This window comes from Denticeps clupeoides, chromosome 8, assembly GCF_900700375.1.
Source record: "Denticeps clupeoides chromosome 8, fDenClu1.1, whole genome shotgun sequence".
In the NCBI taxonomy this organism is placed as follows: Eukaryota; Metazoa; Chordata; class Actinopteri; order Clupeiformes; family Denticipitidae; genus Denticeps; species Denticeps clupeoides.
Genome location: NC_041714.1, coordinates 2,022,896 through 2,049,434, shown reverse-complemented (window position 1 = coordinate 2,049,434; position 26,539 = coordinate 2,022,896). Strand labels below are relative to the sequence as shown.

Below are 26,539 nucleotides of genomic sequence, written 5' to 3'. Positions count from 1 at the left end.
GATCGGGATTCGAACCGGCAACCATCTGATTATCACCAAAACAGCACGATGGCCAAAAACAGGAAAGAGTGTAAAGGGGTAAAAGGGAGAGAACTTAAACAAACCCACAGGCGTGTGGCGATTACCAGAACTCAAACACATCAAACAGTTTTCAGGTCCACAAAAAAGGTCAAGTTCACGAGAGCTCCTGATCAGCGGCTGCATGGTGCCTTTTATTTCCTGTCCTGATTGGGCACAGGTGATGTCCCCACCTAATGCCAATCCTGACAAATACAGGGCTGCTTCCTTAACCGCTAGGCCACCACTGCCCTGTATACAAAAATGTATTACACATTTTAGTGTGTAAAGTTATTACAAAAAATGGCATTTAAGTGCTCCTCCTTGAACCGCCACTTTATCGTGGTGGAGGAGTTTGAGAGCCCTAATGATCCTAGGAGCTACATTGTCTGGGGCACTTGGTGCCCCTGGTAGGGTCTCCCATGACAAATTGGTCTTAGGTAAAGGGTTAAACAAAGAACGGTTCAGAAGACCTTTTACGGAAGGAACAACAAAGAGCCAGTTTACCTGGCCCGGAGGGTTACCTGGAGCCAGGCCTGGGGTTGGGGCCCGTGAGTGAGTGCCTGGTGGCCAGGCTTTCGCCCATGGGGCCTGGTGTGCCCAACATGAACTGGGTACATGGGCTCATCCAACTGTGGACCCACCACCTGCAGAAGTAGCATGAAGGGTCCGGTGCAATGTGGATTGGGTGGCTGACCGAGGAACCCAAGTCCTTGAGAGAGGTTGGACACTCTCCTTTGCTGGAGTTGCTCCGGTTGAGTGGCGGAGGCCTGGAGTTGGCTTTTTGTTAGCCCCAAGACTCTCAACCTGTTTGTTGGGGTTTACCCAGGGGGACGAGAGGGTAGCTTCCCTGCGCCTTTGGGTCAGGGAAAGGGTCCTGACGGTTTGCGCTTATGCGCCGAATAATAACTCCAGAAGGGCGTGATTGGGAGGAATGGCCCGCCAGATCTGAACTTGAGTGGTGTTTCATTATTGGACTTTTCTGCAAGCTGCAGTTTGGCCATAATGAGCACCATGTTCGAACATAAGGATACCCATTGGTACACTTGTTACCAGGACAGCCTAGGTCACAGGTTGATGATTGACTTTGTAGTCGTATCATCTGACCTGTGGCCATATGTTTTTGACACTCAGATGAAGAGAGGAGTGGAGCTGTCAACTGATCACCATCTTGTTGTGATTTGGATCACATGGCACGGGAAGTAGCCACGGAGACCTGGCAGACCCAAACGTATAGTAAGAGTCTGCTGGGATAACCTGGTAAAAGAACCTGTCAAGATGGTCTTTAATTCCCACCTCCGTCAGAACTTTGACTGTGTCCCGAGAGCAGTGGGGGGACATTGAGTCCGAATGGACCTTGTTCTGCTCTGCGATTGTTGAGGCAGCTGTTACTAGCTGTGGTCACAAGGTGGCCGGTGCCAGTCATGGCGATAACAACCATACCCGCTGGTGGACACCAGAGGTTAGGGGAGCTGCAAGGCTGAAGAAGGAGGCCTATGGGGCATGGCTGGTCTGTGGGTCTCCAGAAGCAGCAGACAGGTAACGGACAGCCAGTCGGGGTGCAGCAGTGGCAGTTGCCGAGGCAAAATCTCGGGTGAGGGAGGAATTCAGTGAGGCCATGGATAAAGACTACCGATCGGCTCCAAAGAGGTTCTGGCAAACCCTCCGATGCCTCAGGAGAGGAAGGCAACAGTTCACTCACACTGTGCAGTGGGGATGGGGAGTTGCTGACGTTGACTGGGGCTATAGTTGGGCGGTGGAAGGAATACTTTAAGGAGCTCCTCAATCCCACCGACGCGCATTCTTATGAGGAGTCAGAACTGGGGTGCCTGGGTATGGACTGTCCAATTGCCCCGGAGATTGGACAGTCCATACCCAGGCATCCCAGTTCTGACTCCTCATAAGAATGCGCGTCGGTTCCCAGGGGTACCTGATGGGGGGCGCTCCAGGAGTATGGGGTGGATGGCCTTTTGTTAAGGGCCATTCATTCCCTGTACCAGAGGAGCGTGAGTTTGGTCCGCATAGCGGGCAGTAAGTCGGACTGGCACAGACCTTTACATGCAGACAATATTAAGATATTGGAGATATTAAGGTGGATGTGTGATATTGTTTTGTTTTCTAGGTATACAGCAACAGTTAATCTGTCACATGATTCCATCCATGTGAACGGGAGCAACACGGAGATGAGGTAACGTGACTCCCATAAATTGGCAAGATGGCCACTGCCAGCTGCTCAGTCATTGATTGGCATTCGTCAATTTGATTAGGCTCTTTCTCCATCTAAACTTGTAAGAATTATCCTGTTCATCTCCTCACCTCTCCACTCTTCCCTTTCATCCTGTCCCTTCCCCAATTCAACTGAAAATGCAAACGTCAACATTTGTGCGGTGTCTTGGCTCATGCCGGCTCTCATTTGCATATTAAACCAGAGGAAACTTACCTGCCTCCTTGCGTCCAATCACACCGGGGTTTCTTGTAAACAAGCATAAAACCTCCCATATACAGTGATGCTGAAAGATCCTACATTTTTGGGGGTGAGTGCGAATGTCTTGGTTCAATGGCATTATGTGGACGGTTATGGTGCTCAAATGTGTGACATTAAAGTCTTCCTAGGAGCGTTTACGACTGCTCACGCCTAGAATTGTACTCTGTGATGGATAAATTGGGAGACTGTTTTGTCTCAAAAGACGGTGACTGGCAGCCACCCTTTGGGCCGTATTTGGGTGATCTTACAGACGAGGTAGGCCCCAGGGACTACATTAAAGAATGTTGTTCAGGCTGTCCAAAAACGTACGGCTATACCGCAGCTAAAGGTAAAACATGCATAAAGGCCAAGAGAATCACACTCAATGCTGAGAACTCAAAAGCGGTAAATCTGCACTCTGGTTGATTTGGTTAACAACTATGTAACCGATAAGAGACAGGACACAACATATTTAACACTAGGAATAAAAGACACCTCACATTACAGAACGAATCAGACGTCAAAAGATTCAAAGTTGGGTACAGTGCTGCTTCAGGACTTTACGACACTCCCCTACGATGAGTTTGAGAGATGTTACAGGTAAATATGTAAATGTGCCTGTAATGTTTGTATACATGTATATTTACAAAAAGTGTTGTTTGTATTATTTGTCTGTGTGTAATATGTCTCTAACATTTTATATATACAGTAAAGTTTGGACACACCTTCTCATACAATGTGTTTTCTTTATCTTGACCATTTTCTTGACCATCTTTATCAATGACCATTTACATTGGTAGATTCTCACTGAAGGCATCAAAACTATGAATGAACACCTGTGGAGTTATGTTAAAAAGGTGAAATAAGTTAAAACATGTTTATATTCTAGTTTCTTTGCTCTGATTACTGCTTTGCACACTCTTGGCATTCTCTCGATGAACTTCGTCGTCACCTGAAATGGTTTTCACTTCACTTGGTTTTCACCCTACCTTATCAGGGTTAATTAGTGGAATTTCTTGCTTTGTCAATGGGGTCGGGACCATCAGTTGTATTGTGCAGAGGTCAGGTTACTACACAGCCGACAGCTCTAATGGACAACTGTTAAAATTCATATTATGGCAAGAACCAATCAGCTAATTAAAGAAAAACGAGTGCCCATCATTACTTTAAGAAATGAAGGTCAGTCAGTCCGGAAAATTGCGAAAACTTTGTGTCCCCAAGTGGAGTCACAAAAACCAGCGCTACAACAAAACTGGCACAAATGAGGACCGACCCAGGAAAGGAAAACCAAGAGTAATCTCTGCTTCTCAAGACAAGTTCATCCGAGCCACCAGCCACAGAAATCGCAAGTTATTAGCAGCTCAGATCAGAGACCAGATAAATGCCACACAGAGTTCTAGCAGCAGACCCATCTCTAGAACAACTGGTAAGAGGAGACTGCGCGAATCAAGCCTTCAAGGTCAAATAGCTGCCAGGAAACCAATGCTTAGGACGGGCAACAAGCAGAAGAGATTTGTTTGGGCCAAAATTTGAGATCTTTGGTTCCAACCGCAGTGTCTTTGTGAAACGCAGAAAAGGTGAATGGATGAATTCCACATGGCTGGTGAAGAATGGAGGAGGAGGTGTGATTGTGTGGGGGTGTTTTGCTGTTGGGGATTTATTCAAGATTGAAGGCACACTGAACCAGCATGGCCACCAAAGCATCCTGCAGAGACATGCCGTCCCATCCGGTTTGCTTTTAGTTGGACGATCATTTATTTTTCAACAGGACAATGACCCCAAACACACCTCCAGGCTGTGTAAAGCTACTTGACCAAGAAGGAGAGTGATGGAGTGCTGCGGCAGATGACCTGGCCTCCACAGTGGGACCTGAACCCAATCGAGATGGTTTGGGGTGAGCTGGACCGCAGAGTGAAGGCAAAGGGGCCAACAAGTGCTAAACACCTCTGGGAATTCCTTCAAGACTGTTGGAAAACCATTTCAGGTGACGACCTCTTGAAGCTCATGCTAAGAGTGTGCAAAGCAGTAATCAGAGCAAAGGGTGGCGATTTTGAAGAAACTAGAATATAAAACATGTTTTCAGTTATTTCACCTTTTTTTGTTAAGTACTTAACTCCACATGTGTTCATTCATAGTTTTGATGCCTTCAGTGAGAATCTACCAACGTAAATGGTCATGAAGATAAAGAAACCACATGACTGTGAGAATACTGTACAGTCAACTTTCTGATGAAGATCTCGACACTCTTATTTCCAGTATAAAGGAAGCCATGCCACATGCTGTATATCGCTTGGTAAAGGCAACTCTGCTTTTGCAGGGACACCGGGTCTAGTATTTCAAAGTCCGAGCCTCAATGCATAGATCCAATGTAGATCCAGCTGGCATCTTATCCAAACTTGGACAAATGGGTTGTGTTGTGAGGTGTAAATACTTAGTGCCATGCCCAAAAAGCCTTGTAGGTCAAGTATGATGTATAGTACATGCAAAATTATATTAGAAGTTGTATACTTTAGCTTAGCCTTTTTCTATGTCTGACTGTAATGAAATATCTAAGTGTGTGTGTGTGTGTGTGTGTATATGCATGTTGGTGATGGACTGATCATTTACAATTTTTAAGGGGTTAGTGCAGACCAGGGGGCAGTAGCTCAGCTGATTCTGTCTGTGCACATCCCTGATAGCTGGAAAAAGTGTACACAACCAGCGGTGAGCTGTAAAGAATATGCCTGGTATGGCCTTTGCAATAAGTAGGTGAAATCCAGTGTTACTATGTGCACAGTAGTAATCAATTAATTTTCTTCTTAGAGTCGAGGGGGTGGGGCAGCTTGCAAAAGGTTAAGAACCTCTGCCATAAAGCAAGTGTGAGAGAGAGAGTGAGAGCACATGTGTATGCACAAGTAGAATATGGTGATTCTAGAGTTTAGGTGGTGTTGCTGCGATATCACATTCATACTGTTATTAATAGTACTACTGCTAATAATCTATCAATTTCATACTCTTAACTGCAAGTGCCAACTGTTTGGGATCTAATCTATTAGACTATAATATGTTGAGACAACAATAGTTGTGTGTATATTGTCAGAGTATTTCTTTTCATTTGGATTTTTTGATTTTCATTTACAAGGTGCAGTTGGAGTAACCCCAGTGTAAATCTAAGCTGCAATATCACTTGCATTAAGTCTTCCTACATGAAAGTGACGTGATTGTCACACGTGATGGACAGCACCACAGCACACAGTGAAATTTGTCCTCTGCATTTAACCCATCACCCTGAGTGAGCAGTGGGCAGCCATGACAGGCGCCCGGGGAGCAGTGTGTGGGGACGGTGCTTTGCTCAGTGGCACCTCAGTGGTACCTTGGCAGATCGGGATTCGAACCAGCAACCTTCTGATTACGAGGCTGCTTCCTTAACCACTAGGCCACCACTGCCCATACATGTCATGATTAAATGCTTTTAACTGATCAACCAGTCAGAACCCGACCTGTTAGACAGGCTGTTACGTCCTGGTGTTTTTAGGTGTGTTTCTGTTCTGTGTTTGCAGGATGCCTGGTGATTGCAGACTGAGCCCTCCTGTTCCTGCTGTGGACAGCCAGAATAGTTTTCTTTTTCGGGGCTGCACTTGCCGTGCCATCCACCCCGCCCGCCTCCCTACCATTTCTCGATTGCATCACTTCCGGTTTACCCTGCGCTTCCCCTTCATTCATAAGGAATGAAACCAACGTATCCACGACGGTATAAACATTCTTTACAACATTTTCACATAGTTTAACAATAGACATCGGTTACATAGGCACACAACATTATGATATGTCCTATTCTAAAACTATGATTTCAGCATGGTTTCTATGATTCCACACACATGCACATGACAACCTTCATGTACAAGATTAGACCAAACCTCAGAAATCCTTTTGGCGAACATCATGTGTTTTTAAGATTGTTCAAACGTTTGCAAGATGTTGCATAAAATGATGCACCTCATCACCAATAGTGTTACACAACAAAGATGTTAGTTCAGATTTAGCTAAATCTTTTGATGGTCCAGTACAAATGTGTACAGAAAAGTCTTCTCAACCCAACTCTTTAGCACTTCATAAATCACATCCACACTTTGTGAGTCAACACAATTGATATAAGTTGGTTTAATTTATAATAAAATCTTTAAAACACTCTTCGTCTTTGGTTTTGTCTCTGTCCTTAGACCCTGGGATGAAACAGTGACAATTCAGCTGTTTAGGAGGGTGACGGCGGCTGTTCCTTTGTTGGCTGGTCCAGGTCTGCAGGTTTCTATATCGTCTGCCAGAGGGCAGCAGGTCAATGTGTCCAGGGTATGAGGGATCTGTGATGATCTTCCCTGCCTTTATCCTGGTACTTGAGAGGGACAGGTCATGGATGGAGGACAGGGGGACACCATTTATCTTTTCTGCTGTCCGCACAGTCCATTGCAGTGTTTTCCTGTGCAGTTAAGTGGCTGCTCCATACTAGACTGTGATGGAGGACATCCTCGGTTGTCTCAAGAGGATGGAGGAGATGTTGGTCTCCCACTTCAGGTCCTGGTGGTACCCAGGAACTTGAGCTTGTTCAGCTCCAGGTTCTGCTAACTGACCCAGAGTACCAGCCATTCAACTTCCTGTCGGTATAAAGATTCATTACTATCCCAAAAGAGTCCAGTGACGGTGGAGTTGTCTGCAAACTTCCTGGAGGTGTTCCTGGAGGTGTAGTCATCAGTGTAGAGGAAGAAAAGCAGTGGGGACACAACACATCCTTAAGGGGAACCAGTTCTGTTTCAGAAGTGACCTCCTCCAGCCTTACTTGTTGTCAGGTAGCTGGTGATCCACAGACAAGTAGAAGGTGAAAAGTTCAGCTGGGAGAGTTTGAAAGCTGATCTAAAGTCCACATTGCATTTTCACTCCATCATCAACCAACCAGTTTGCATGGAAAGCAAACCTCAGAGGGTCTAGTTGGTGTCCTGTAATGCCCATGTAATACAACCAAACATTTCCATATGTTTTGAGATAAATTAAAATCATTATATTATGGTGGACGTTATTATACTAAGCATTACGAAGTGAGATATGATGTGTAACTAATCATTGCAAACAGAATTTTGGACTATAAGCATAATATCAAAATTAGAATAAAACAGATCAAATGAATGTGGTTAGATGAAGAACAGAAGACGACAGAAGAAGGACTGAATAAGGACAATTCACAATATTTGGACTTGAAATCTGAGTGAAGTAAAGTATGGACCTGGTGGTCCGTATGTAATACCCAGGATCAGTTGACTATCTGACTCATCTCTAGTGCCAGTACCATCAATCCTCGCAATCAGTAGTTCAAATGAATCTTTTACAATCTCATGTGGCTGCGAGACACTGATATCATATAGTCATATATGGCGGCCAGTCCACCGTCACGCTGTCTAATAACCATGTGTTATTTCTTTCAGAATAACACTTTATTTTGTTAATTTCTTTTGACATTTATTTTAACTCTTGTGGCCTTCTTCCAGAATGTGTCTCTGGTGTTATTTTCTCGGATGTCAGTGTACGCCTGACCTGCTCACCGTCTTTTCATGTTAACCCTGAACGGTGGAATGTTCATTTGTCAAACTTGAATATCCTTCAGGAAACATGGGTGACCCTGTTAGTGACCCTGCCATTTTATTTTACATTAAATCATTTGTAAATTTTAGGTCATTTTTTGATTCCTTAAATGCCAGCTGTGATTAACAATAATATATCTTTTTATAATAAACAATATGTCACAAGTCCCAAAATCTCAAGACTACATATTTAATAACTGAGGGATAATCATACAATAGGTTATGCAAATTCACTGTATAAAACACTTCTTGTAAATGACTTGTGCGTTGTGAAAGTCCTGCCTGAAATCATTTTAATCATTCCATATGACAACAGATAAAATATTTGTTTTATTTCAACAGAGGTGGAAAAACGATGCTAGTCACAAAAAACACAAAATAGCAACAAGTCATTGTGTTCTTTAAACATTAACATTTATTGTAGTACATATGTTCACATTTTATATACATTTTATTCAAGAACCCTGTATATGGGGGAATGCAGCTGTGTAAAGGCTTGTGGGGAAAAAGTTCTGTTGTGTGACATTCTTTAATTTCAAGTCCAGAGAACTTTATTTGTCCCCGAGGGGCAATTTAGAAGGCACAGTGGAGCAGCTCATGAATAACACTTGTTCCAATGACATAGAATAAAATGTTCCCTGTATTGCACTACGAACAACGTACATAACATGTACATAACCGGAGCAGTAAGGTACATTTAAAAAGTGTGTGAGGTGATAATCGTCCAGAGTTCAATAGAAGGACAGCTTTAGGAACAAAGGGTTCAGAGGGTATGAGGGATCTCTAATGATCTTGGAGCACACGTTGACTGCTCTGTAACCGATTTCTGTTCTGCATGGTGTTGGAACGGATCCAGCCGATGATGGAGAAGGATATGACGCTCTCTATGAAGGAGAAGTAAAAGGTCTGTAAAATGTCTTTTCTGACTCCAAATGGCTTGAGCTTCCTGAGTAGGTGTTGCCGCTGATGACACTATCTGAGGATCTCCTCTGTGTTTGAGGAGAACTTCAGTAGGTGGTCAAAGATGGTGCCCAGGTATTTATACTCCTCAACTAGCTCTATCGGTTTCCGGTGGTTGGAGGTGGTAACTGCTGCATCCAGGTACCTCCATTTCTTTGGGTTTACTTACGTTCAGTTCCAGATGTGAAGTGTCACACCAGTCCACAAACTCCTGCAGAACAGGACCATGGATGAGAGAGGGGTCTGACAGCAGGGACAGGAGAACTGTGTTGGGCTGTCTGTGTATAAGATGAAGAGCAGGGGGGACAGCACGCAGCCTTGGGGTGATCCGGTCGAGGTGTAACGGAGGTTGGAGAGTGTTGTTAACCAGAACTCTCAGTGGTCTGTGGGTCAGAAAGTCCAATATCCACAGGATTGTCTGTATGTTGCTTGACTTAACTTTAATTTATGGTTATTCTTTCATTGTTTTTTATTCAGTCAAGATACTGTCCTAAACCAGCTCATGCATTGTGAGTTTATTTCAATCAAGTGACTTATTGAACTTGTTGGGGGTGGAGTAGCTTAAAAGCCTAATCCTGTGTTCTGTATCATCTCCGGTCATCTTCATTCTTCACTTGGTCAACTGAGAATGGCTACTGGAAACCCGAACAGCCTCCACCCTTAGCAAAACCGTATCCTTGAAACTACAAAAATGTCAGAACACATAAAAAGGTATTGTAATTGAGCATGAAAATTAGTATATATTCTGGTTTGAAAGGTTCAGTGCAAACCCAGATTGACCTAATCAGTCTTGGATTCCGTAGAGTTCCAAAATATTGATGCAGACTCCCCTTCTCCAATATGCTTTAATTATCGTAAGATGCAGTCCTTCTGTAGCTTTTGTATTTACATTCCTCATACATGCACTTTACCTGTAAATTACTATTCTTCAGTACTTCTGGCTAGATGATAATTGGCTTTATACCTGTTGTAACTTTAGAAAGCTAAGTATAATTTAGGACTAATATGTGAAGAAACAGCAGGTTCCTAAGTAATGCATTTAATATATAATGTGTTATAAAGGTGTACATTCACAAGAAGATCCACATGCAAACATGCAACGCCTGCGGCAAAATTTGTAATGATGCTGATACACAGACAGCACAGAGAATCAAGAAACTCACATAGGTAAGCTGTGCCCTTGCAACATAAGGATATTTATTATATTCATAGTGCTGCAATTGTCTGATAACTATGAAACTTCACAATAAACTGTTATATGAACACTTCTTATGTTATGATATATGAAGGTAAGTAGATAATGATAAAAGCGTAAGAAACAACAAATTCATCTAATGTCTGTAATCATGCACGTTACAAAATGTAATAAACAATACAGGATTTAATATCGTGTTCTGTCACGTGACCTGTCAGGTGACGTCATCGCACCAGGAAACCAAAAACCTGCGCTGTTATTAGTCCAAATCCGAGAATACTGACCCAGCTGTACTCCCCTTTAACCTGGCCTTCTCAACTCCGTCTTCTCGCCATCATTTTACCTTCCCCGACTGCACGCCGTGGGCTGGGGAGCGCTTTAAGTTTCCCGCGTTTGTAAAATAAAGGCGAGATTCATCTCCCTTCGCGCTACTCTGCACGGGTACAAACGCGCCAATAAACATCATTTATTTAAATTTAACAAGATTTATTTTCAGTAACATCACGTTCAGTGTTGACAAAGAGAAATATCTATTTCCGTGTATTAAACGTCAAATAATTAATCATTAATATAACGCAATTAATGATATTAAAAGCAGCAAATGTTGCCACCAAATGAAATAAACCGAAAGAAATCTACTGACGTCAAAGTAAACATCCTGCACCACAGTGGACTTCTGCAGCCAGACTCTTCTCACAACTCTCGACCGACGGCCGTAAACGGGAGAGGGGCGTGCTGCGTTCCAATTCTCTCCTCTGGTCCCTTCATCCTCCATCCCCCCGCACTTCTGCAACACGTCACGCGCGTGACACAAAATGTGACAACTTCGGGTAGCGGGGACGTCAAAATTCGTAGCACACACGTCTGCTGGCTCAAGTCATGATCCATAAGAGGTGTGAACGAGTAGCTGTCGATTGGGAATTTAATAAATACGAACTATCTTTAAAATGGCGGTTGGGATGCGAGCAGGGACATGAGACGAGGGAAAGTAGTCCTTTCCAGTATTGGAACACAAGCCCTTTTGCCCGAAAATGTGAAATGTGATACTGCGTTCCAATAAAACACACAAACAGATCTAAAACTATTAATAAACTATATAAAAATAATAAAGAGTAGCGCGTCCGAAGCGCATTTGGCCACATGTTTTCGTTCTTATTGTGTATGGCTAGCCTGCGCCCGATCTGTTTTGCGACAGTTTACGACGGTTCGCGCATGACTCCTCGGCATTTGGCCAGACGCCCGCTGACGGCTGGGCGCGAGTACCCGCAGCCGATGTGTAACGCATCACGCTTTACTGTAGCACGCGGCGGCGGGTCGCTCTCAGCCCATCCTCATGGCTTGTAGTCTGTGACGGAACCCTGAGACCGCAAAAGCCCGACGCTCTCCGACATATCGACTATGATCTAGCAGAGGTGCGGCAAGACCGATACGACATAGATCTCGTCGCGGGGTCAAGGTAGCGCCATTTCACCGGAGGAAACCTCGGTAATTTATTCACGTTGGTTGCAATAAAACGGGTCTAGGCGTCGCGGAAAATCTCCTCAGCATCTCGTCGGACCGTCCGCGGGGATTTGCAGGATGCCACGCCGTTCGGCGGCCCCGGCTTGTGGGTCTGTGATCGGTACATCCACCGGTAACCCTGCGGCGGAGCTGGGGTATAAAGAGGTCGACGCCCGCCGTGCTGTTCGAGTCAGGTGGATTTCCTCGTTAACCAGGAAGCGTTTCGGTGGAAATGGAGCATAGATTTGCCGCGACCCACCCGTGCTTCCTAGGCATCGCGAGCCCTCTTCCTGAATAGCGTGCTTTTAATAATTAATATCACACAAGAAAGAATGTACCAGATCCGTCAGCGTGTACTCGGACCCCCCCGAAGCGGGCTATCGACCTGTCTGTGTGGGTATATTCTGATGGGTGTGCGTGTGATGCGCATACGTTTATGGCGGGCTGGTTGAACCCAGGCCCAGTTGTGCCCGTACAGTCCGCTTATGGCGCGCGGCTCTTCCGCTCAGCGCCGCCACAAGGTCAGAGTCCGGTGTTGCCAGGTCCGCCCATCCTCATCCACAATTTGCTTAGTTGTGCTTACTGGCTATTCGATCTAAATCATGTGACTGAAATGAATAAACGCCGCTTCCTTTATTACGGTTGCTTTAAACATGGTACTGTAATCTAGGTGAAAACTCACATCGTGCATCACGTGAAACGTTTAGCTGTATTTTAGCTATTTTATGTCGGATTAAAACCGTACGGATTTAAAGGCAGCCGTCTTGTGCACGAAAGGAGTTTTGGCCTAGCCGTGTAAGATGAAGCTGCCGGATTCTCTCGCGAGATCTGGCAACCCTCGTCGGCGAAGCACTTCGAACCGCCGGCGGTTTTTATCAGGTTCGTCCAGAAGAAAAAGGAACGGCGATATTTTACGTTTAGTTGGCCTTTCGTCGTCCGACTGAGCTGTTTTATTTGCCAGATTTATTTTCGCGCGGCTTCCGTCAGGCCCCGCTTTAATCCTTTCCCAGAATGCATTGTGGCCCTCTCTGTCTGCGCTAATGTATTTCCTGTTTATCGCCGCTGTGCTTTGTTTGGCTTATTTCCCCCCGTAAGCGCTCTGAAACTGGCGACTTTCGGGTTTATTTATTTCGAATTTTCTACCCACATTGATGTGGAAATGAAGCGAGCCCCCCGAATTTGAGCGCAAACGCCGCGTTCCCGGCCTGCGCCGCGGCGGTCGGGCTTCACGTTTATTCCCGGCTCTTCCGTTTGATTGAAACGCGAGCTGATCTCGACTCTTCTTCCTGGTTTATCTCGTGTTTGGTGGGGATTTGTGCCGCTGGTCCTTCACCTCCGACAAGGCAGAGCATCAATATAACATCCGTTTTAATCAGAAGCCAAACGTATGGTGAAAATTCAGGTTTTAATTACTACTCGCGAGGTAGAGCCTTAATATTGTTAAAATGGTCTGGACGATTTCATGTTGTTGAAGTTGAGCTGTTCCTCTGCCCTCCTTGTGGTTTTAGACGGCGGCGGGCTTGTGAAGCGGCGTTGGCAGTGAGGGCCTGCAGGAACCCGCCCTGATGGAGGACCCAGAGACCGAGCTGACCTTCGCCGAGCCGGACGCGCTCGGCGCCGACTTCATCACGGTGGAGCTGGACACGCAGCCCATCGAGTACGTGGTGAAGTGGGCGGAGGTGGGCTCCAAGTTCACCATTTCCTGCGTGAAGAAGGACGCGGAGGAGGGCTCCTGCTTCACGCCGGGCCAGGTTAAGGGCGAGGCCGATGACACGTTTTTCGCCCAGTACGAGGCGGTGTACCCCGAATGCGAGGACGTGGTGACGTCGGTGGAGGTGCCCCAGCCGGACCGGAGCGACTCCGAGACGGAAGACCTGACCGAGGCCGCGATCAGTCAGCTGGGCTGCATGGACGAGGACGGCGCGGTCTTGGCTTGGGACAAGGGCGTCACCAGAACTCAGCCCTACTACTGCCACATCTGCGGGAAGGGCTACAGCCACTCCTCCAGCCTCTCCCGGCACGTGCAGTCCCACACGAGAAACCGGCAGGGCGGGCCGCCCAAAGAGGAGTACGGCAAGCCGGGCGAGAACAAAAAGACGCTGCAGTGCAACGTGTGCGGCGTGCGCTGCAACGGCAAGCGGCTGCTGGCCATCCACAAGAAGAGCCACAAGAGCAAGAGGCTGCACACGTGCAACGCCTGCGGCAAGCACTTCAACCACAGCTCCAGCCTGTCCCGGCACCGGCTCATCCACAAAGGCAAAGCCGCGCCCTCCGCCAAGGCCCCGCCCCCCCCCGCTCGCCCTGCCCGACCTCGGCCTCGCCCAGGTCCCCGCCCACGTCGCGGCCAAAAAGAACAAGGCGGCCGGCGGCGAGAAGCAGTACCAGTGCTCCCAGTGCGACCGCGTCTTCAGAAACTCCACCAGCCTGTCCAAGCACCAGGTGGCGCACGTGCGGAAGCTCCTCAACTCCTACACGCAGAACAAGGACGCGCTGGCCAAGTCCTCGGACCTGAAGATCCGCCTGAAGCTCTGCTCCCGCGGCAAGCCCAACTACTACACGCTGTGCAAGAAGAACAAGCGGTCCAAGGCGGCCCGGGCGCGGCTGGCGGCGCAGGACACCGCCCGGCCCTACGCCTGCCTGCACTGCGACAAGCGCTTCGGCAACACCGCCAGCCTGGCGCGCCACGAGCACACGCACGCCGGCCAGAAGCAGTACACCTGCAACGTCTGCAAGAAGACCTTCATCCGCCTGTCCAACCTCAAGCAGCACCAGCAGACCCACTCCTCCGGCAAGCTGTACTCCTGCAGCCACTGCGGCAAGACTTTCGTCCACTCGTCCAGCTTCTCCCGCCACAAGAAGGTCCACATGGGGGACAGACTGAGCCCCAAGCCGGAGCAGGGCAACCTGGCCATCGACGAGGGCGCCCCGCTCGAGTCGGACTCCGACTGAGACCTCCGAATCCTCCGTTCCCCCCCCGTCGTCTCCGACCCCCTGTCCCCCACCCCCTTTTTATTAGATTTTGGACTTGTTGGAATTGTTTTTTTTTTTTTTTTTTTATTCTAGTAGCGGATTCTGCCTCGCGCTGCCGAGGCTTCAATCATAAATTATTCTGTCCCCAGGCTCCTCCCCTTTTTAGTGAATATATGCACTGGCCATTTGCCATAATGAAAATTGTTCAGAGTCGATATGGAGTTTTTTTGGTAGCCATTCCCTGTTTAGTTGTAGAGCTACGGATGAATAATTTAATGCTAATTTAAGGATTGACTTTTGACAGCTGTGTAGTGCGCTCTTTGTGTCGGGTATCAATATTTCTCCAAAGTCAGAAACATTAATAAAAATGTGTGGGCACAATTGATGGCAAGTTTATTTATTATTTTTGATTGTTGCCCAAAAAGAGAGGCCGTCCGTCGCCCCCAAAAGCATCATGGAGTAATTAACGGTCCGTCTGCGGGGTCGGGGCTACAGGGGGCCCCGTTTTCTAACGCTCCGAACTGCACGGCGAGCAGAGAGAGGTGCTTCCCGCACAACAAGGTCCCTCCGCTTTTCGCAGAATCGCCCTCGTGGCCGAGACGTCGGGTGGGACGCTGATAAAATGTCCCTGTCTTCAGTCTCACTGTGTCAGTTTGTCAAAATATGAAATCCACCCTACCCACCAGGATTATAAAGGAGTAAATTCAATACTCTGCGTATACAACATATAGTTCATTATAAATATATTGTGACTTCATCTATATTATATTATATATATATATATATATTGTGTGTGCATGATGAATATAACATGAGAAATGTTGTTTTTACATCCGCTGTATGTGTACGGACATTTGTAGAAGTGGGAGTTTTTGAGGTTTTACTCTTGTGTGCGGCGTTTATTTTGCAATGATGTTCAGATAATATGACTTTGTGGAGTCGGCAAGGGATTTCATATTTTAACAAGTGTTGCACTATGTGGAGGTCAGGACGAAAGCACTACGTATTTATAATATAGACTTGGAACAAACGCAAAGTGTGCTTCACGGGGCGGATAAAAGAGTGGAACCTTCCTGTCCCCATCCGCTCCATCTCCCTCTCTCTCTTTTTTTTTTTTGTTAAAAAAAGAACTTTGAATATACTCAGAAAAAAGCGACAAAAACACAGAATAAAAAAAAAAAAAAAAAGTGCCCTCGATGACTACTTTGTGTGTGTTTTCACCAAAGCTTTCATGTTCCGCCTGTGCTAGCACATTATATATCGTTCTATGAGTTCGGCGGTCCACTCCCCAAATAAGGAAGTGTTCTTGCTCTAGTCCGTTTGTTGGTTCTGTTGTTATTCCTCCATCTCGTGGTTCCTACCTTCCCCACCATGGTTTTACCCTCTCCAACGAAAGTGAAATCCCTTTTCTTTACGTTTTGATGCAGCGGACCTACATCCATAGAGAGCTGTACGGTTTTGTATTGTGTTTGCCATTAGAATAAAAGTTGAGTTCTGTCTTGCGATTCTTTTGTAATAAACCATTAATTGAAGACCAGTGCTGATTTCATGACTGGAGTTGGTTTTTCCATGAAAATGTGAAAGGGGCACAAATGAGTTTCATCTTTTTTTCAGAAGGGGATCAAATTCGTTTTGGCCAACCAAGAAGCCTCCTGGCATGATGGACTCTACTGAGGACCAGGTTGGTTTGTCCAGTTACAGACGTGATCAAGCCCCTGACCTGAAATAAATGATGTTTCTAAAGTCTGTTCACTGGTGTTGCATTTAACACTTCTCAAAACAGTGTTTTGCAATAACAAATGTACTTCAAAATCTAAATGTCATGAATCCTGCTAAGAAGTTTGAATATTAAATTGTTGGTCATATGACCATGAGTTGAAATGAATGGATTTGATGATAAAAAGTGTTTTATTGGCCAGTTTTGTAGACTCAGATTATTTAAAAATCTCTAACTAACCCTCTTAACGTCTTAAAATAAGATCTGAGGTCCCATGATGTCTGAATTGTTCATTCTGTTGTAATGAAGAGTGCAGGCTGCAGCGCACACGCCGCCCGGTAGGTGGCAGCAACACACCGACAACCAGCATCAGAAAAACCTCATTTATCACAGAGAGACACAAGACGGTAGGATAATGTAAGAATAAAGAGTATGATAACGACAATAGTAAAAACGAACTAAATAAGTCTGAATAGAATAAGTTGAATCAAAATAAAATTAAATCAGTGTAAAGAAAGAAAGAACCATAATATGAATAAAGTAATAATATTACACATTGTAATTAGGTGGTTTAGCACAATATAGAGGACAGCATTCAGTATTGCACGTAGTATTTTTTCGGTGAGCGTCTGCGGGAGGCGTTTGGAAGGAAGGATTTTCTGTGGCATTCAGTGAAGCACCTTAAGTTGTGGAGCACCAAATACCGAGCCAACTTTCCTGATCAGTTTGTTCAGTCTCTTCCTGTATGCCACTTTCATGCTGCCACCCCAGCAAACTACAGCATAGAGAACGGCACTGGCCACCAGAGACCCGTACAACATCTGCAGACTCTGATCTGCAAAGATCAGAGTCTACACAGGAAGTACAGCCTACTTCGACTCCTCTTTTAAGTGGCCGGAGAGGTCGTGCACCATTCCGGTTTATTGTCAATGTGCACAGCCAGGTATCTGTAGTCCTGACCAATCTCCACAGGAGTGGAGTGACACTAGATCGGGACCTACTACCAGTTTATTTGTCTTTTGGATGTTGATTCAGCCGTCCTGTATTCCGAGTCGTCCCCACCCTTGTTACATCTGAGTATTGCTGCATCATCTGAGAATCATTGCAGCCCTCCGTGTTGTACTGGAAGTCCGATGTGTGCTTCCTGCGGAGGACCGGTGACAGACGCAACGACACAGCACCGTGTCAGAATTCCGCGTAGTCGTACGTACTGTGGCCTGTCAGTCAGGTCCAAAATTCATTCAGCACAGCAGACACTTCCCTCCCCAGCCAGGCTGGCTGAATGGTGTTCAAGGCACTGGAGAAGTGGACACATTTTTTATTAATTCCATTTGTAATGTGTATAAATGTCCTATATAAACAGGCCAAAATCATAATTTCTTCAAGTCTATGCAGCATGTGGACACTCTCTGGACCCGGGTGAGGCCAGCGCAGGATGCCCTCCAGTTTGCCTACCAGGCCAGGATTGGAGTGGATGATGCCATCACCTTCCTGCTACACATACACACACACACACACTTTTTACATACACACACACTTATATAGTGGCCACCTTCCCCACTGCTGGCCTAGCGGACCTGTAATTGGAAGATTGCGGGTTCAGATTCTGAACTGCCAAGGTGCCACTGAGGTCCCCTTGATCAAAGCAGCATCCCCACAGTGATTAAATGCAGAGGACACATTTCATTGTGTCACCGTGTGCTGTGCTGCAGTGTTTCAAAATAACAATCACTTGACTTTCACTTCATGTTGTACAGTGCAATTTACTCTGCTGCTTTTACAAACACAGTGAGCAGCGATTTAAAAAATGTACCATCTGAGATTCCATGAGGTATCTTGTCTTTGTCCCAAATCAAGGAGCGCTGTTCCATGAGATACGTTCAGTTTTGTACTGCAATTGTGGTTTTATTTATTAAGTTCATACCTGTCTTTGTGTTTTTGTGCTGATCGTGCTGGTTGTTCTATACTACACCATGACATGAACAATATTTCAAGATATGAAATTAGTCACTCAACAAATGACAAGCTGATATTCTGCCAATAGTGTGATGTGTTTTTTTGGTGCTGCTTGTAAGTCTGTCAGATGCGTCTTGGATAAGCTCGAGCTGGTTTGTAGTTTTGGTTTGTCCTTCAGACAAAGTCTTGAAATAATAAACCGAATTGCTTGAATTGCTTGAACGTCCGAATCCTTGTCTGCAACGTGTCAGTATGGACCAGAAAAGCATTCAAAGTCAAAAAATATGCAGCAAAATGTTGCTATTGCCAGTAGACCAGTGTCCTAAGGACATCGAAGCATGCTGGTCACCAGCAAACCCAGAGAAGTAAATGAACAGGACTGCACTTTTTGGAATACTTGTTTGTAATCTTCATAATTGAAGTGATTTGAACGAGCCCACAGCATATAAATGAAAAGAACTCGGCGGCTGTGCTTGAATGTGTATTGAATTAGCGCCGCTCTGCTGCCTTTCATCCCGGCCTCCTCCTTTCTTGAGAGCTAAGATAAGCGAATTCCCCCTAATTCCTGTTTGGAAGTCTGCTCGAGTGCAGTTTAGCAGTCAGTCGTGAACCCCGCCCTGCCCGGCCAGCCCAGCCCATAGGGGGCTCCCTACTCCAGTTTAACGTCCAGCCCTGAGAGCACAGGGTGAAGGAGCAGACTGAGCGCGAGAAAAGAGGGGGGGGGGACGCGCCCCTCGCCATTAGCATTCTGCTGCTGCAGCTGGGGGTTCTCGCGCTGTCAAAATCAGGCAATAAAGTTTGCCATTGTTGCCAGGGCTTGTGGGCTCAGACTTCCTGGCAACCCCAAACGAAATGACCCAGGCTTTTCTGTGTGCCTAGAAACGGGCCCTCTGTTCCCTAACAAAAAGGCCATTGAGCTGAAGGGGGAAAATGGCCTCCGCACGCTGCAGAAAGGAGGCTGAGGGCTCCCCCTAAGAAATCAGCCGCTGTGGGAAATGGTAGCGGTGATGTCACTCCGAATGCATTTACAGTGTTTTTGTCTTTGTCTTCTTCTTCCTCAGAACCCCCGTAATGTTCTCTTCCTGTCCCCCCCCAGTGTGTGTGTGTGCCGAGTTCTGGTCTCTGTGGAAACGCAGCAGCGGCGTTGCAGGGCTGCCGGGCCTCTGTCTCTGAAGAAAGCCGATAGATGGAGTTTTTTTGGACACCTTCAAAACACATTTGTACTCCTTCACACTTGAGTTCCTTTCAGCCAGATAAAAGGCTTGAAAGACTGTTCTGAGTGTGTGACCTCACCAGAGAAGGGGAGGCGGGGAAGAGGGATGTATTTTCCCAAACAGCCTGCTGCTTTCTGGAGATGGGAAGTTGTTGCTGGAGGTGTTCATCTTCTCCTACATTCTGAGATTTGGGTCACAGCGATGACTGACATTAAATCTTCTAATAACTGAAATGATCAGGGTCACTGAGCCATGGTATTAGCATCAGCTCATGCCTCCTCGGATACGAGACACAAGTTCAGCTATTTCAGCTTTATGAACACATTGGTTCAAAGTACCTAGCAGGGTCTAAGATACAGTTGCATGAACCAATGGGACAGTTTCTTACTTTCTCTTTTATCATATATGCAAAATCCAACAATCAACTAGTAGAATCAGATAGGGCAGATTATTTCTCTCTCTGTGATGCAATCTCTGTCTCTGATTGTCTTACACTAGGGGGTCTCAAACACGTGAGCCCGTGGGCCACTTGCTGCCCGTGGGATGATATTTTGTTTAGTGTTAATGCAGCCCGCAAAATTTCATTTTTATGTTTTTATTCAGTGAATGCTATATTAAGAATGGCCTGAGTTTCTGGTTCCTTTTTTTGTGCAAGCAGAGAAACATTTCTTAACAATGGAGCGCCCGTGTAACATCTCATAGCCATCATAGAATTACTACTTACTGTAGTAAACATGCTTGACTTCACCGATGTTTGATTAGGCATCGTATGGATTGTATTTTGTTTTTCCATCAGTTGAATGGGCTGATTTGTTTGAAAGTTGAGGCCGATATGATCGTCACTATCCGTGATGTGATGATGTGTTATCACGATGAATCTACAAATGAACAAATTAAGGTCACCGAGAGGATAGGACCTCCGATTGGGCCCCTCAGCTACAGCTCTCGTCCGCCGTCCCACTTCGGAGCCAGGCCCCAACCTGGTTATACAATGTTGGCTAGGATGTACCGCTGAATCCATTCTAAATAAAACCTACATAACTCTATCCCATGGTTTTTGTATAATAAATACATAATGATGTCTCAGTGCCCGGTAGCAGTCACCTTTCGTTGCACTTGCTATCTCGGTACGTTATACCAGAAGTAAATGTCATGAAAGAAGAAATAAAGAAGATTGTTGCATGAAGTAAAAGCAGAAATGGCGCAAAGAATCAAGAAGTAGGCAAGATGCCATGTTCATGTTCATGTATGAATTACATTCATATTCAGGACAGTTTATGTTCAGAAGAACCCATTGACGTTTAGAAATGTTAGTAATGACAATTGACAAGATTAGATTTTTTTGTGTAGAATACCTGATGTGCCCAGTCTCCTGCGGCCCCCCAGCTAATTTGAGTTTGAGACCCCTGTCTTACACATGCGTTCCGTGACATAATAAATTATTATAGTCTCTTTGTTAAAATCATGGTAACATGTTGACACGGACACACACACATCTTACATTCAGGTCTACACAAAAACAGGGTCGCCATATATGATATGTTGTAACGAGTGTTTTAATGAACTGGCCACCATTGCTGCTAGACTGTTAGACGTAACACATTTTATTTTCACTTCTTGAAATGCTTTTTATTTTACTTCATTTAAATGTGAAGAGTTTAATGCAATTGATGTAATGATTTCATTAAAAATCTGCTAAAAACATCAGGCTACTTTTACCTTAATGCTTGATCGTAGTATTGTTGATAGGCGGCATCCTTTTCATTCTCTCTCTCCCCATCATCTACACAAGTGCAGACTTGGAAGGATAAGAATACAAAACCAAACTTTACATTGATTCATTACACTTTCACAGAGCTGAAACAGGCCTTGCGTTGTGCTTGTGTCTGATAAGTGTTTTTTTCTTAATGAGGCAAAAATCCAAGAAGACCCAAAGGGCAAAACAATTAGATAAGCAGAAGCTAATTACTCCAACAATAATGTGCGGGGCTCCCCGCTTCTTAGCCGGAGCATGTTTACAGCACGCAAACCCAAGTACTGCTGCTTTGAAAATGAAAAGCTTGGCTAAACATTGCAGGGGGGAGTTTAGGAAGCTCATAATGCACGTTTCAGATAACGCTGTTGCACGCTATTGTGAGACTCCGCAGACAAATGTGCTTTGTGCAGCGTAGCAACTGCTTCGAATGAAAATGAGCACATGGGTTCCAGTAAGCCGCTTGGGGAGAACGTTTCACTGAAGGCTGAGGAGGAGTGGCCTTTCAATTAGGTGAAGACCGATTGCTTGCATGACGCTCTCTGGGATGCATGTTAATGCACATTGCGAATAAGGCCCACGTGGTACAAAAACTTCATTTATTTTTGCTTCTTATATATGAGTTCAATTGTTGTCTTATATACAAGTTCTATTGCACAGTGGAGATCACTAAAACGTTCATCTATAGATGCTGCTCCTCATAGTCTTCTCATTTCCCTGGTTCCAATGTCTCTTCTCTTCTAAAATGACAGCCAGAGCACTTTGCTTTTAACTGGTGCAACATGTATGGGCCAGCCAATCACCTGACCCAAATCCTATAGAAAATCTATGTATGGAATTAAAGCTCAGAGGCTCACAGAACCTTCGGGACCTGTTTGTAAGGAAGAATGGGCCAAAGGAGCACCTGAACGATGCATGTGTCTAGTTTCTCCATAGAGGAGGCGTCTTGAAGCTGTCGTCACCAAAAAAGGACTTTTGTATGAAGTATTAAATACATTTCAGTAAGCGTGTTCAATATTTTTCCCCTGTGTCACTGAAATGTATTAAACACAATTTCATTGATGGACACCTATGGTTTGATTTCTTTGTGGATGGGCTGTTACTGACATCTGGTGAGAATTTCATGTCAATAGCACCTTCAGAGACATATTTACTTAGAAAATTGGTGACTGCTTTATGCCAACATTGCTGGAAAGATGATTGAACGCATCCGTATAATAATTTAACATGAATTCCCGAACATCAAGCACATTTGATCCCAAGCAATATATGTTGTTCATGAATGATACACTTCAAATGCTAAAGAATGGCCGACCGACTGCATGGTCAGATATTCCACTTCCACCATGTCTGGACTCGATGAAATAACATGCTTGAACTGGCTGGTAGATGACTATTAGCCCTACGTGTTCCATTAATTCTGTATAATGGAAAACTTTGGTGGCATGTGAGTGTGTGATCTGGATGAATTTACCTGGCATTTAGTAATCAAGACTACATCTATAGATGATATAAAGAATGCCATGGACATGGAGGCCACCTGGACACAGGAACCTAGCTGTGTACGTTTTTAGTAAATGTGCTGTTTTGCAGTCATGCTGTAACAGTGATGAAGGTGATGTGAACTGATTTTGTTCCGTTGGCCTGTCACCACTAAGAATTCCCAGTCCTGTTAGGGACACAGAGGTCACAAACGCTGCAGCCTGGGTTAAAGCGATCCCTAAGTTTGTCCTAAACAGCCCCTGAGGACACTTCAGCAATCTCAGCTTTCCTGGAGGCAGCACAGCATTATCCTCTCATTAGAGCAGACTGGCCCGTCTCCCTGGACTGTCTCCCCTGCCCCGGCTTTGTGTTACAGCAGGACGGGGCAGGCAGTGGTGCAAGGCTCTGGCAGGCCACTGTGGGGAGGGTGGGCTTTGCCGATTCAGGAGGAACATGATCTCATCCCCAGTGCTCCTCTGAATGCAAAATGAAGTCGAAGAAAGAGGATTCTTCGTCCTGATTGATTCCAGCTCTTAGAGATGTATTGGATTATCTAAGTGCAATCTCTCTCTCTCTCTCTCTCTCTCTATCTGTCTGTGTGTGAGTCTAAGATTTAAAGAAACTTTTTTTTTAATACTGCTAATGGCTAATGGGACCATGAACATAAAATATGAGCGTATTAATGATCATTAGATCTCCAGTCAGTAGCAGTTTTCATCTAATGGTGCAGAATAAGAAGTCCAAGTGAGGAAGAGAGTGTCCACTTGCATCAGCCATCACCCAACATGCACTGCGGGGGGCACTTACACTTTTCACTTCTCATTTCTTCATCTTGAGCTCTAAACATGGTTACATGTTGTGAGCTCAACATCCTCTTTCACAGAAGCCCGATAACCACAGGCCCCGCCTTGGCGCCAGAGTCAGGGAAAGTGAAAAAGACGGAGATACGGGAGCTGGGCTCCGGATTTATTCCCCTCTCTCTTTTCACACACTTTCATGGCTGAACACCCGGTGGCGACACAAGATGCGATTTTTTCTCCTCTGCAACGCCGCCAGGCCCCAGCATGTCTTATCTGTGCAGAACAGAGGCCTGCTGATTCCCCAGCAATTTCAGGCCCTCTGATAGACAAGGCAATTGGTCTGCAAAACTGTGTATAGGAGGGGGAAAGAACAGGAAGAGCAAAATGGAAGAAGAAGAAAAAAAAAATGATTTAAAGACGATTATCGATCATAACTGATTTATTTGAATAAACCTCACTGAAGGTCATGAGACACACTTAGATAATGAGCACAGAAACACTTCCTGCTAATGTAATAATTTCACTAGAGGATTTCACGATCAGTCAGTAATGGGTGGAGTGTGAGGAGAAGGTAAAATACAGATCATTTTGTTTTCCATAAACTCCTCTGGACTGACTTATATTTACTTATTTATTTAAATTATTTTATTTATTACATGCTTTCTTCACATTGTGGGGACATAATCTTTGCTGAGGCAAAAAAACCCCCCACAAAAATACATTTAAATATGCTACCATTCAAAAGTTTAGGGTCATTTAGAATAGAAAAAAAAAACTAATAATAAATAATCATTGACAAGGTTTAAAATAATGATGTAGCCAAACCCACATCTGTTTGTGCACTGTATACTGGTGTGTGTTTGGTCAGTTTTATTGCTTCTTCATCCAGTGCGACTGTTGTCAGCTCTACTAAAATAATTGAAAATGTTTTTGTAATAATGAATGAAGCTTTTAAAGTGACAGACTTGGTTTAATGAACAAAGCATCATTCCACTGGAACTCAAGACTAATTGTTGCTGATGAAGTTCCTCTATACATGTATGCAGATATTCCATAATTAAGAAACTTTTCCAGCTATTCAATTGTTTGTTGTCTTTCTAATCCACAAGGAAACAATTGTTTCCTATCAAAAACGAGGACATTTCTAAATGGCCCTAAGCCCCGAATGAATGATTGTGTGTATGTAAACACACACACACACACACACACACACACACACACACACACACACACACATTGATAAAAGGAATCCTGTCAGCTGAAGGAACCAGACAGAACAATAATATGGAGACAAGGCATTAAATGTTGTTTATTACACACATATAAAACGAGATAGAAAAATACATTATAATCTCATTGTAACAATGGCTGTTAATACAGACATTTTCTCCTAGGCAATATTTGGGTTGGGACATCATTCACTTACACTGACACACACACACAGAATCCAGCTTTATGACAGAACATAATTCCAGGCATAAAGCACACTTGTTCGTCACACTTGTTAATGAAATTTCACAGTCAGGAAATAATTTACCTACAGACTCACACAAGACCAAAATAATAATGGCGCCTGTGAGCTCGCCAGCCTTATCTGGTGCCGTGAGACTCGCCATCAAAAGGAACTTGGGTGAGTCTGTTTGTTCTTGAATAGAAAACTCGATTCTGTTCTCTACACACGCCTCTACACCAATAAACCAGCATGGTAAACAGCAAAAAATCCAAAACATACTGGGTCTTCAACTCATCGTTATCATCATCATCTTGGCACTGCAGGCTTCTAAACAAAATATGGCACCATTAAAGCAAGGGGGACAAAAACTCAACTAAAAATACTCAACTCCTGAAACTGATCATCCCCACATTCTGTTGCATAGAAACCAAGGAAGGGACACTGGGGGACATGTTGACCTGCAGACCAGGCAGTAGACACAGAGCGGCCTGTCAGGGCAGCAGGCGTGCAGTAATTGATTCAGGGATTAATGACCCTAATGTTTGGCCCCGAAGGCTGCGAATGTTCACAAAGGAGAAAAACCAACCAAATATTCTACAATGGTCATATGGTTAGATTTCTTATGGCATTGTTACAATGACCAGTGCACTGATGCGTATATAGAGAGGGACGTAAAACAGATTTACTCCTCCTCAGTTCCTGCCCCGCTCCTGGATACGGGGCTTGTGGGACAGGGACTTGGCCAGTGTTTATGCTGAATGTCTCGAAGCCGACAACAACAAGGACACGGGCGGGACGGCGGCTCCCTGCTCTGCGCTGTTCTCACGCTTTAATGACTAAGTTTGAATGGAATGGAGCACTGCTTCCAGGAGGCCGGAGAAGCTCGTGGATCGCCGTCCTCGCCGCTAAACTGTGTGCTGTTTTATCAGCGGGCGCTCGAATGACATCTTCTAATCATCTTAAGGACACTTCAGCCCCCTTCTGTTCTGAAGGCCTATTTATTAATAATTATACTTCAATTTACATGACAGGTCAAAGGTTTGGGTGACCTGTCCTGGTGACAAAATAACACTAGAAACCACAGATTGCAAAAAGTTTCAAGTATTTCTAATGTTTGAAATTGGGGTGTAATGTGTGTCCCCCTAAAACCATACGTTTGTTCAACGTCTGTGTTTACTGCCTGTGTCTGTGATGTGACACGTTCCAGTCGTTCAAAGCTCGAGGAGAGAAAGCAAGGCACTTCTGTGGCTTTTCCCTTTCAATAAAAAGCTCAGCCTCCAAAAGACGAAAGTAAAAAAGGTAGTTTTGGTCATCAGTACCTCGGCATCCACAAGAAACAGAAAGCTGGATTGTTTTCACTTCATAAAGGGTTTCGGTGTTCACATTTTTCTTTTATTTCTTTTTCTTCTGTC

General features: G+C 45.0%; 1 protein-coding gene across 1 annotated transcript; it reads left to right on the top strand.

The window, feature by feature from the left end:
* Nucleotides 1-13,347: 13,347 nt before the first annotated feature.
* LOC114795625 (zinc finger protein 501) lies at nt 13,348-14,731 on the top strand. Its single transcript, XM_028989136.1, has 2 exons — nt 13,348-14,061; nt 14,108-14,731. Exons 1-2 carry the CDS (start codon nt 13,348-13,350, stop codon nt 14,729-14,731), a joined length of 1,338 nt encoding a protein of 445 aa, XP_028844969.1.
* The last annotated feature ends 11,808 nt before the right edge of the window (nt 14,732-26,539 follow it).

Excerpts from the sequence above, each read along its gene's own strand:
- LOC114795625 (XM_028989136.1), top strand. The coding sequence starts at position 13,348 with ATGGAGGACCCAGAGACCGAGCTGACCTTCGCCGAGCCGGACGCGCTC. Across the intron at positions 14,062-14,107 it reads AAGCCGCGCCCTCCGCCAAG|GTCCCCGCCCACGTCGCGGC; the intron begins GCCCCGCCCCCC and ends GGCCTCGCCCAG.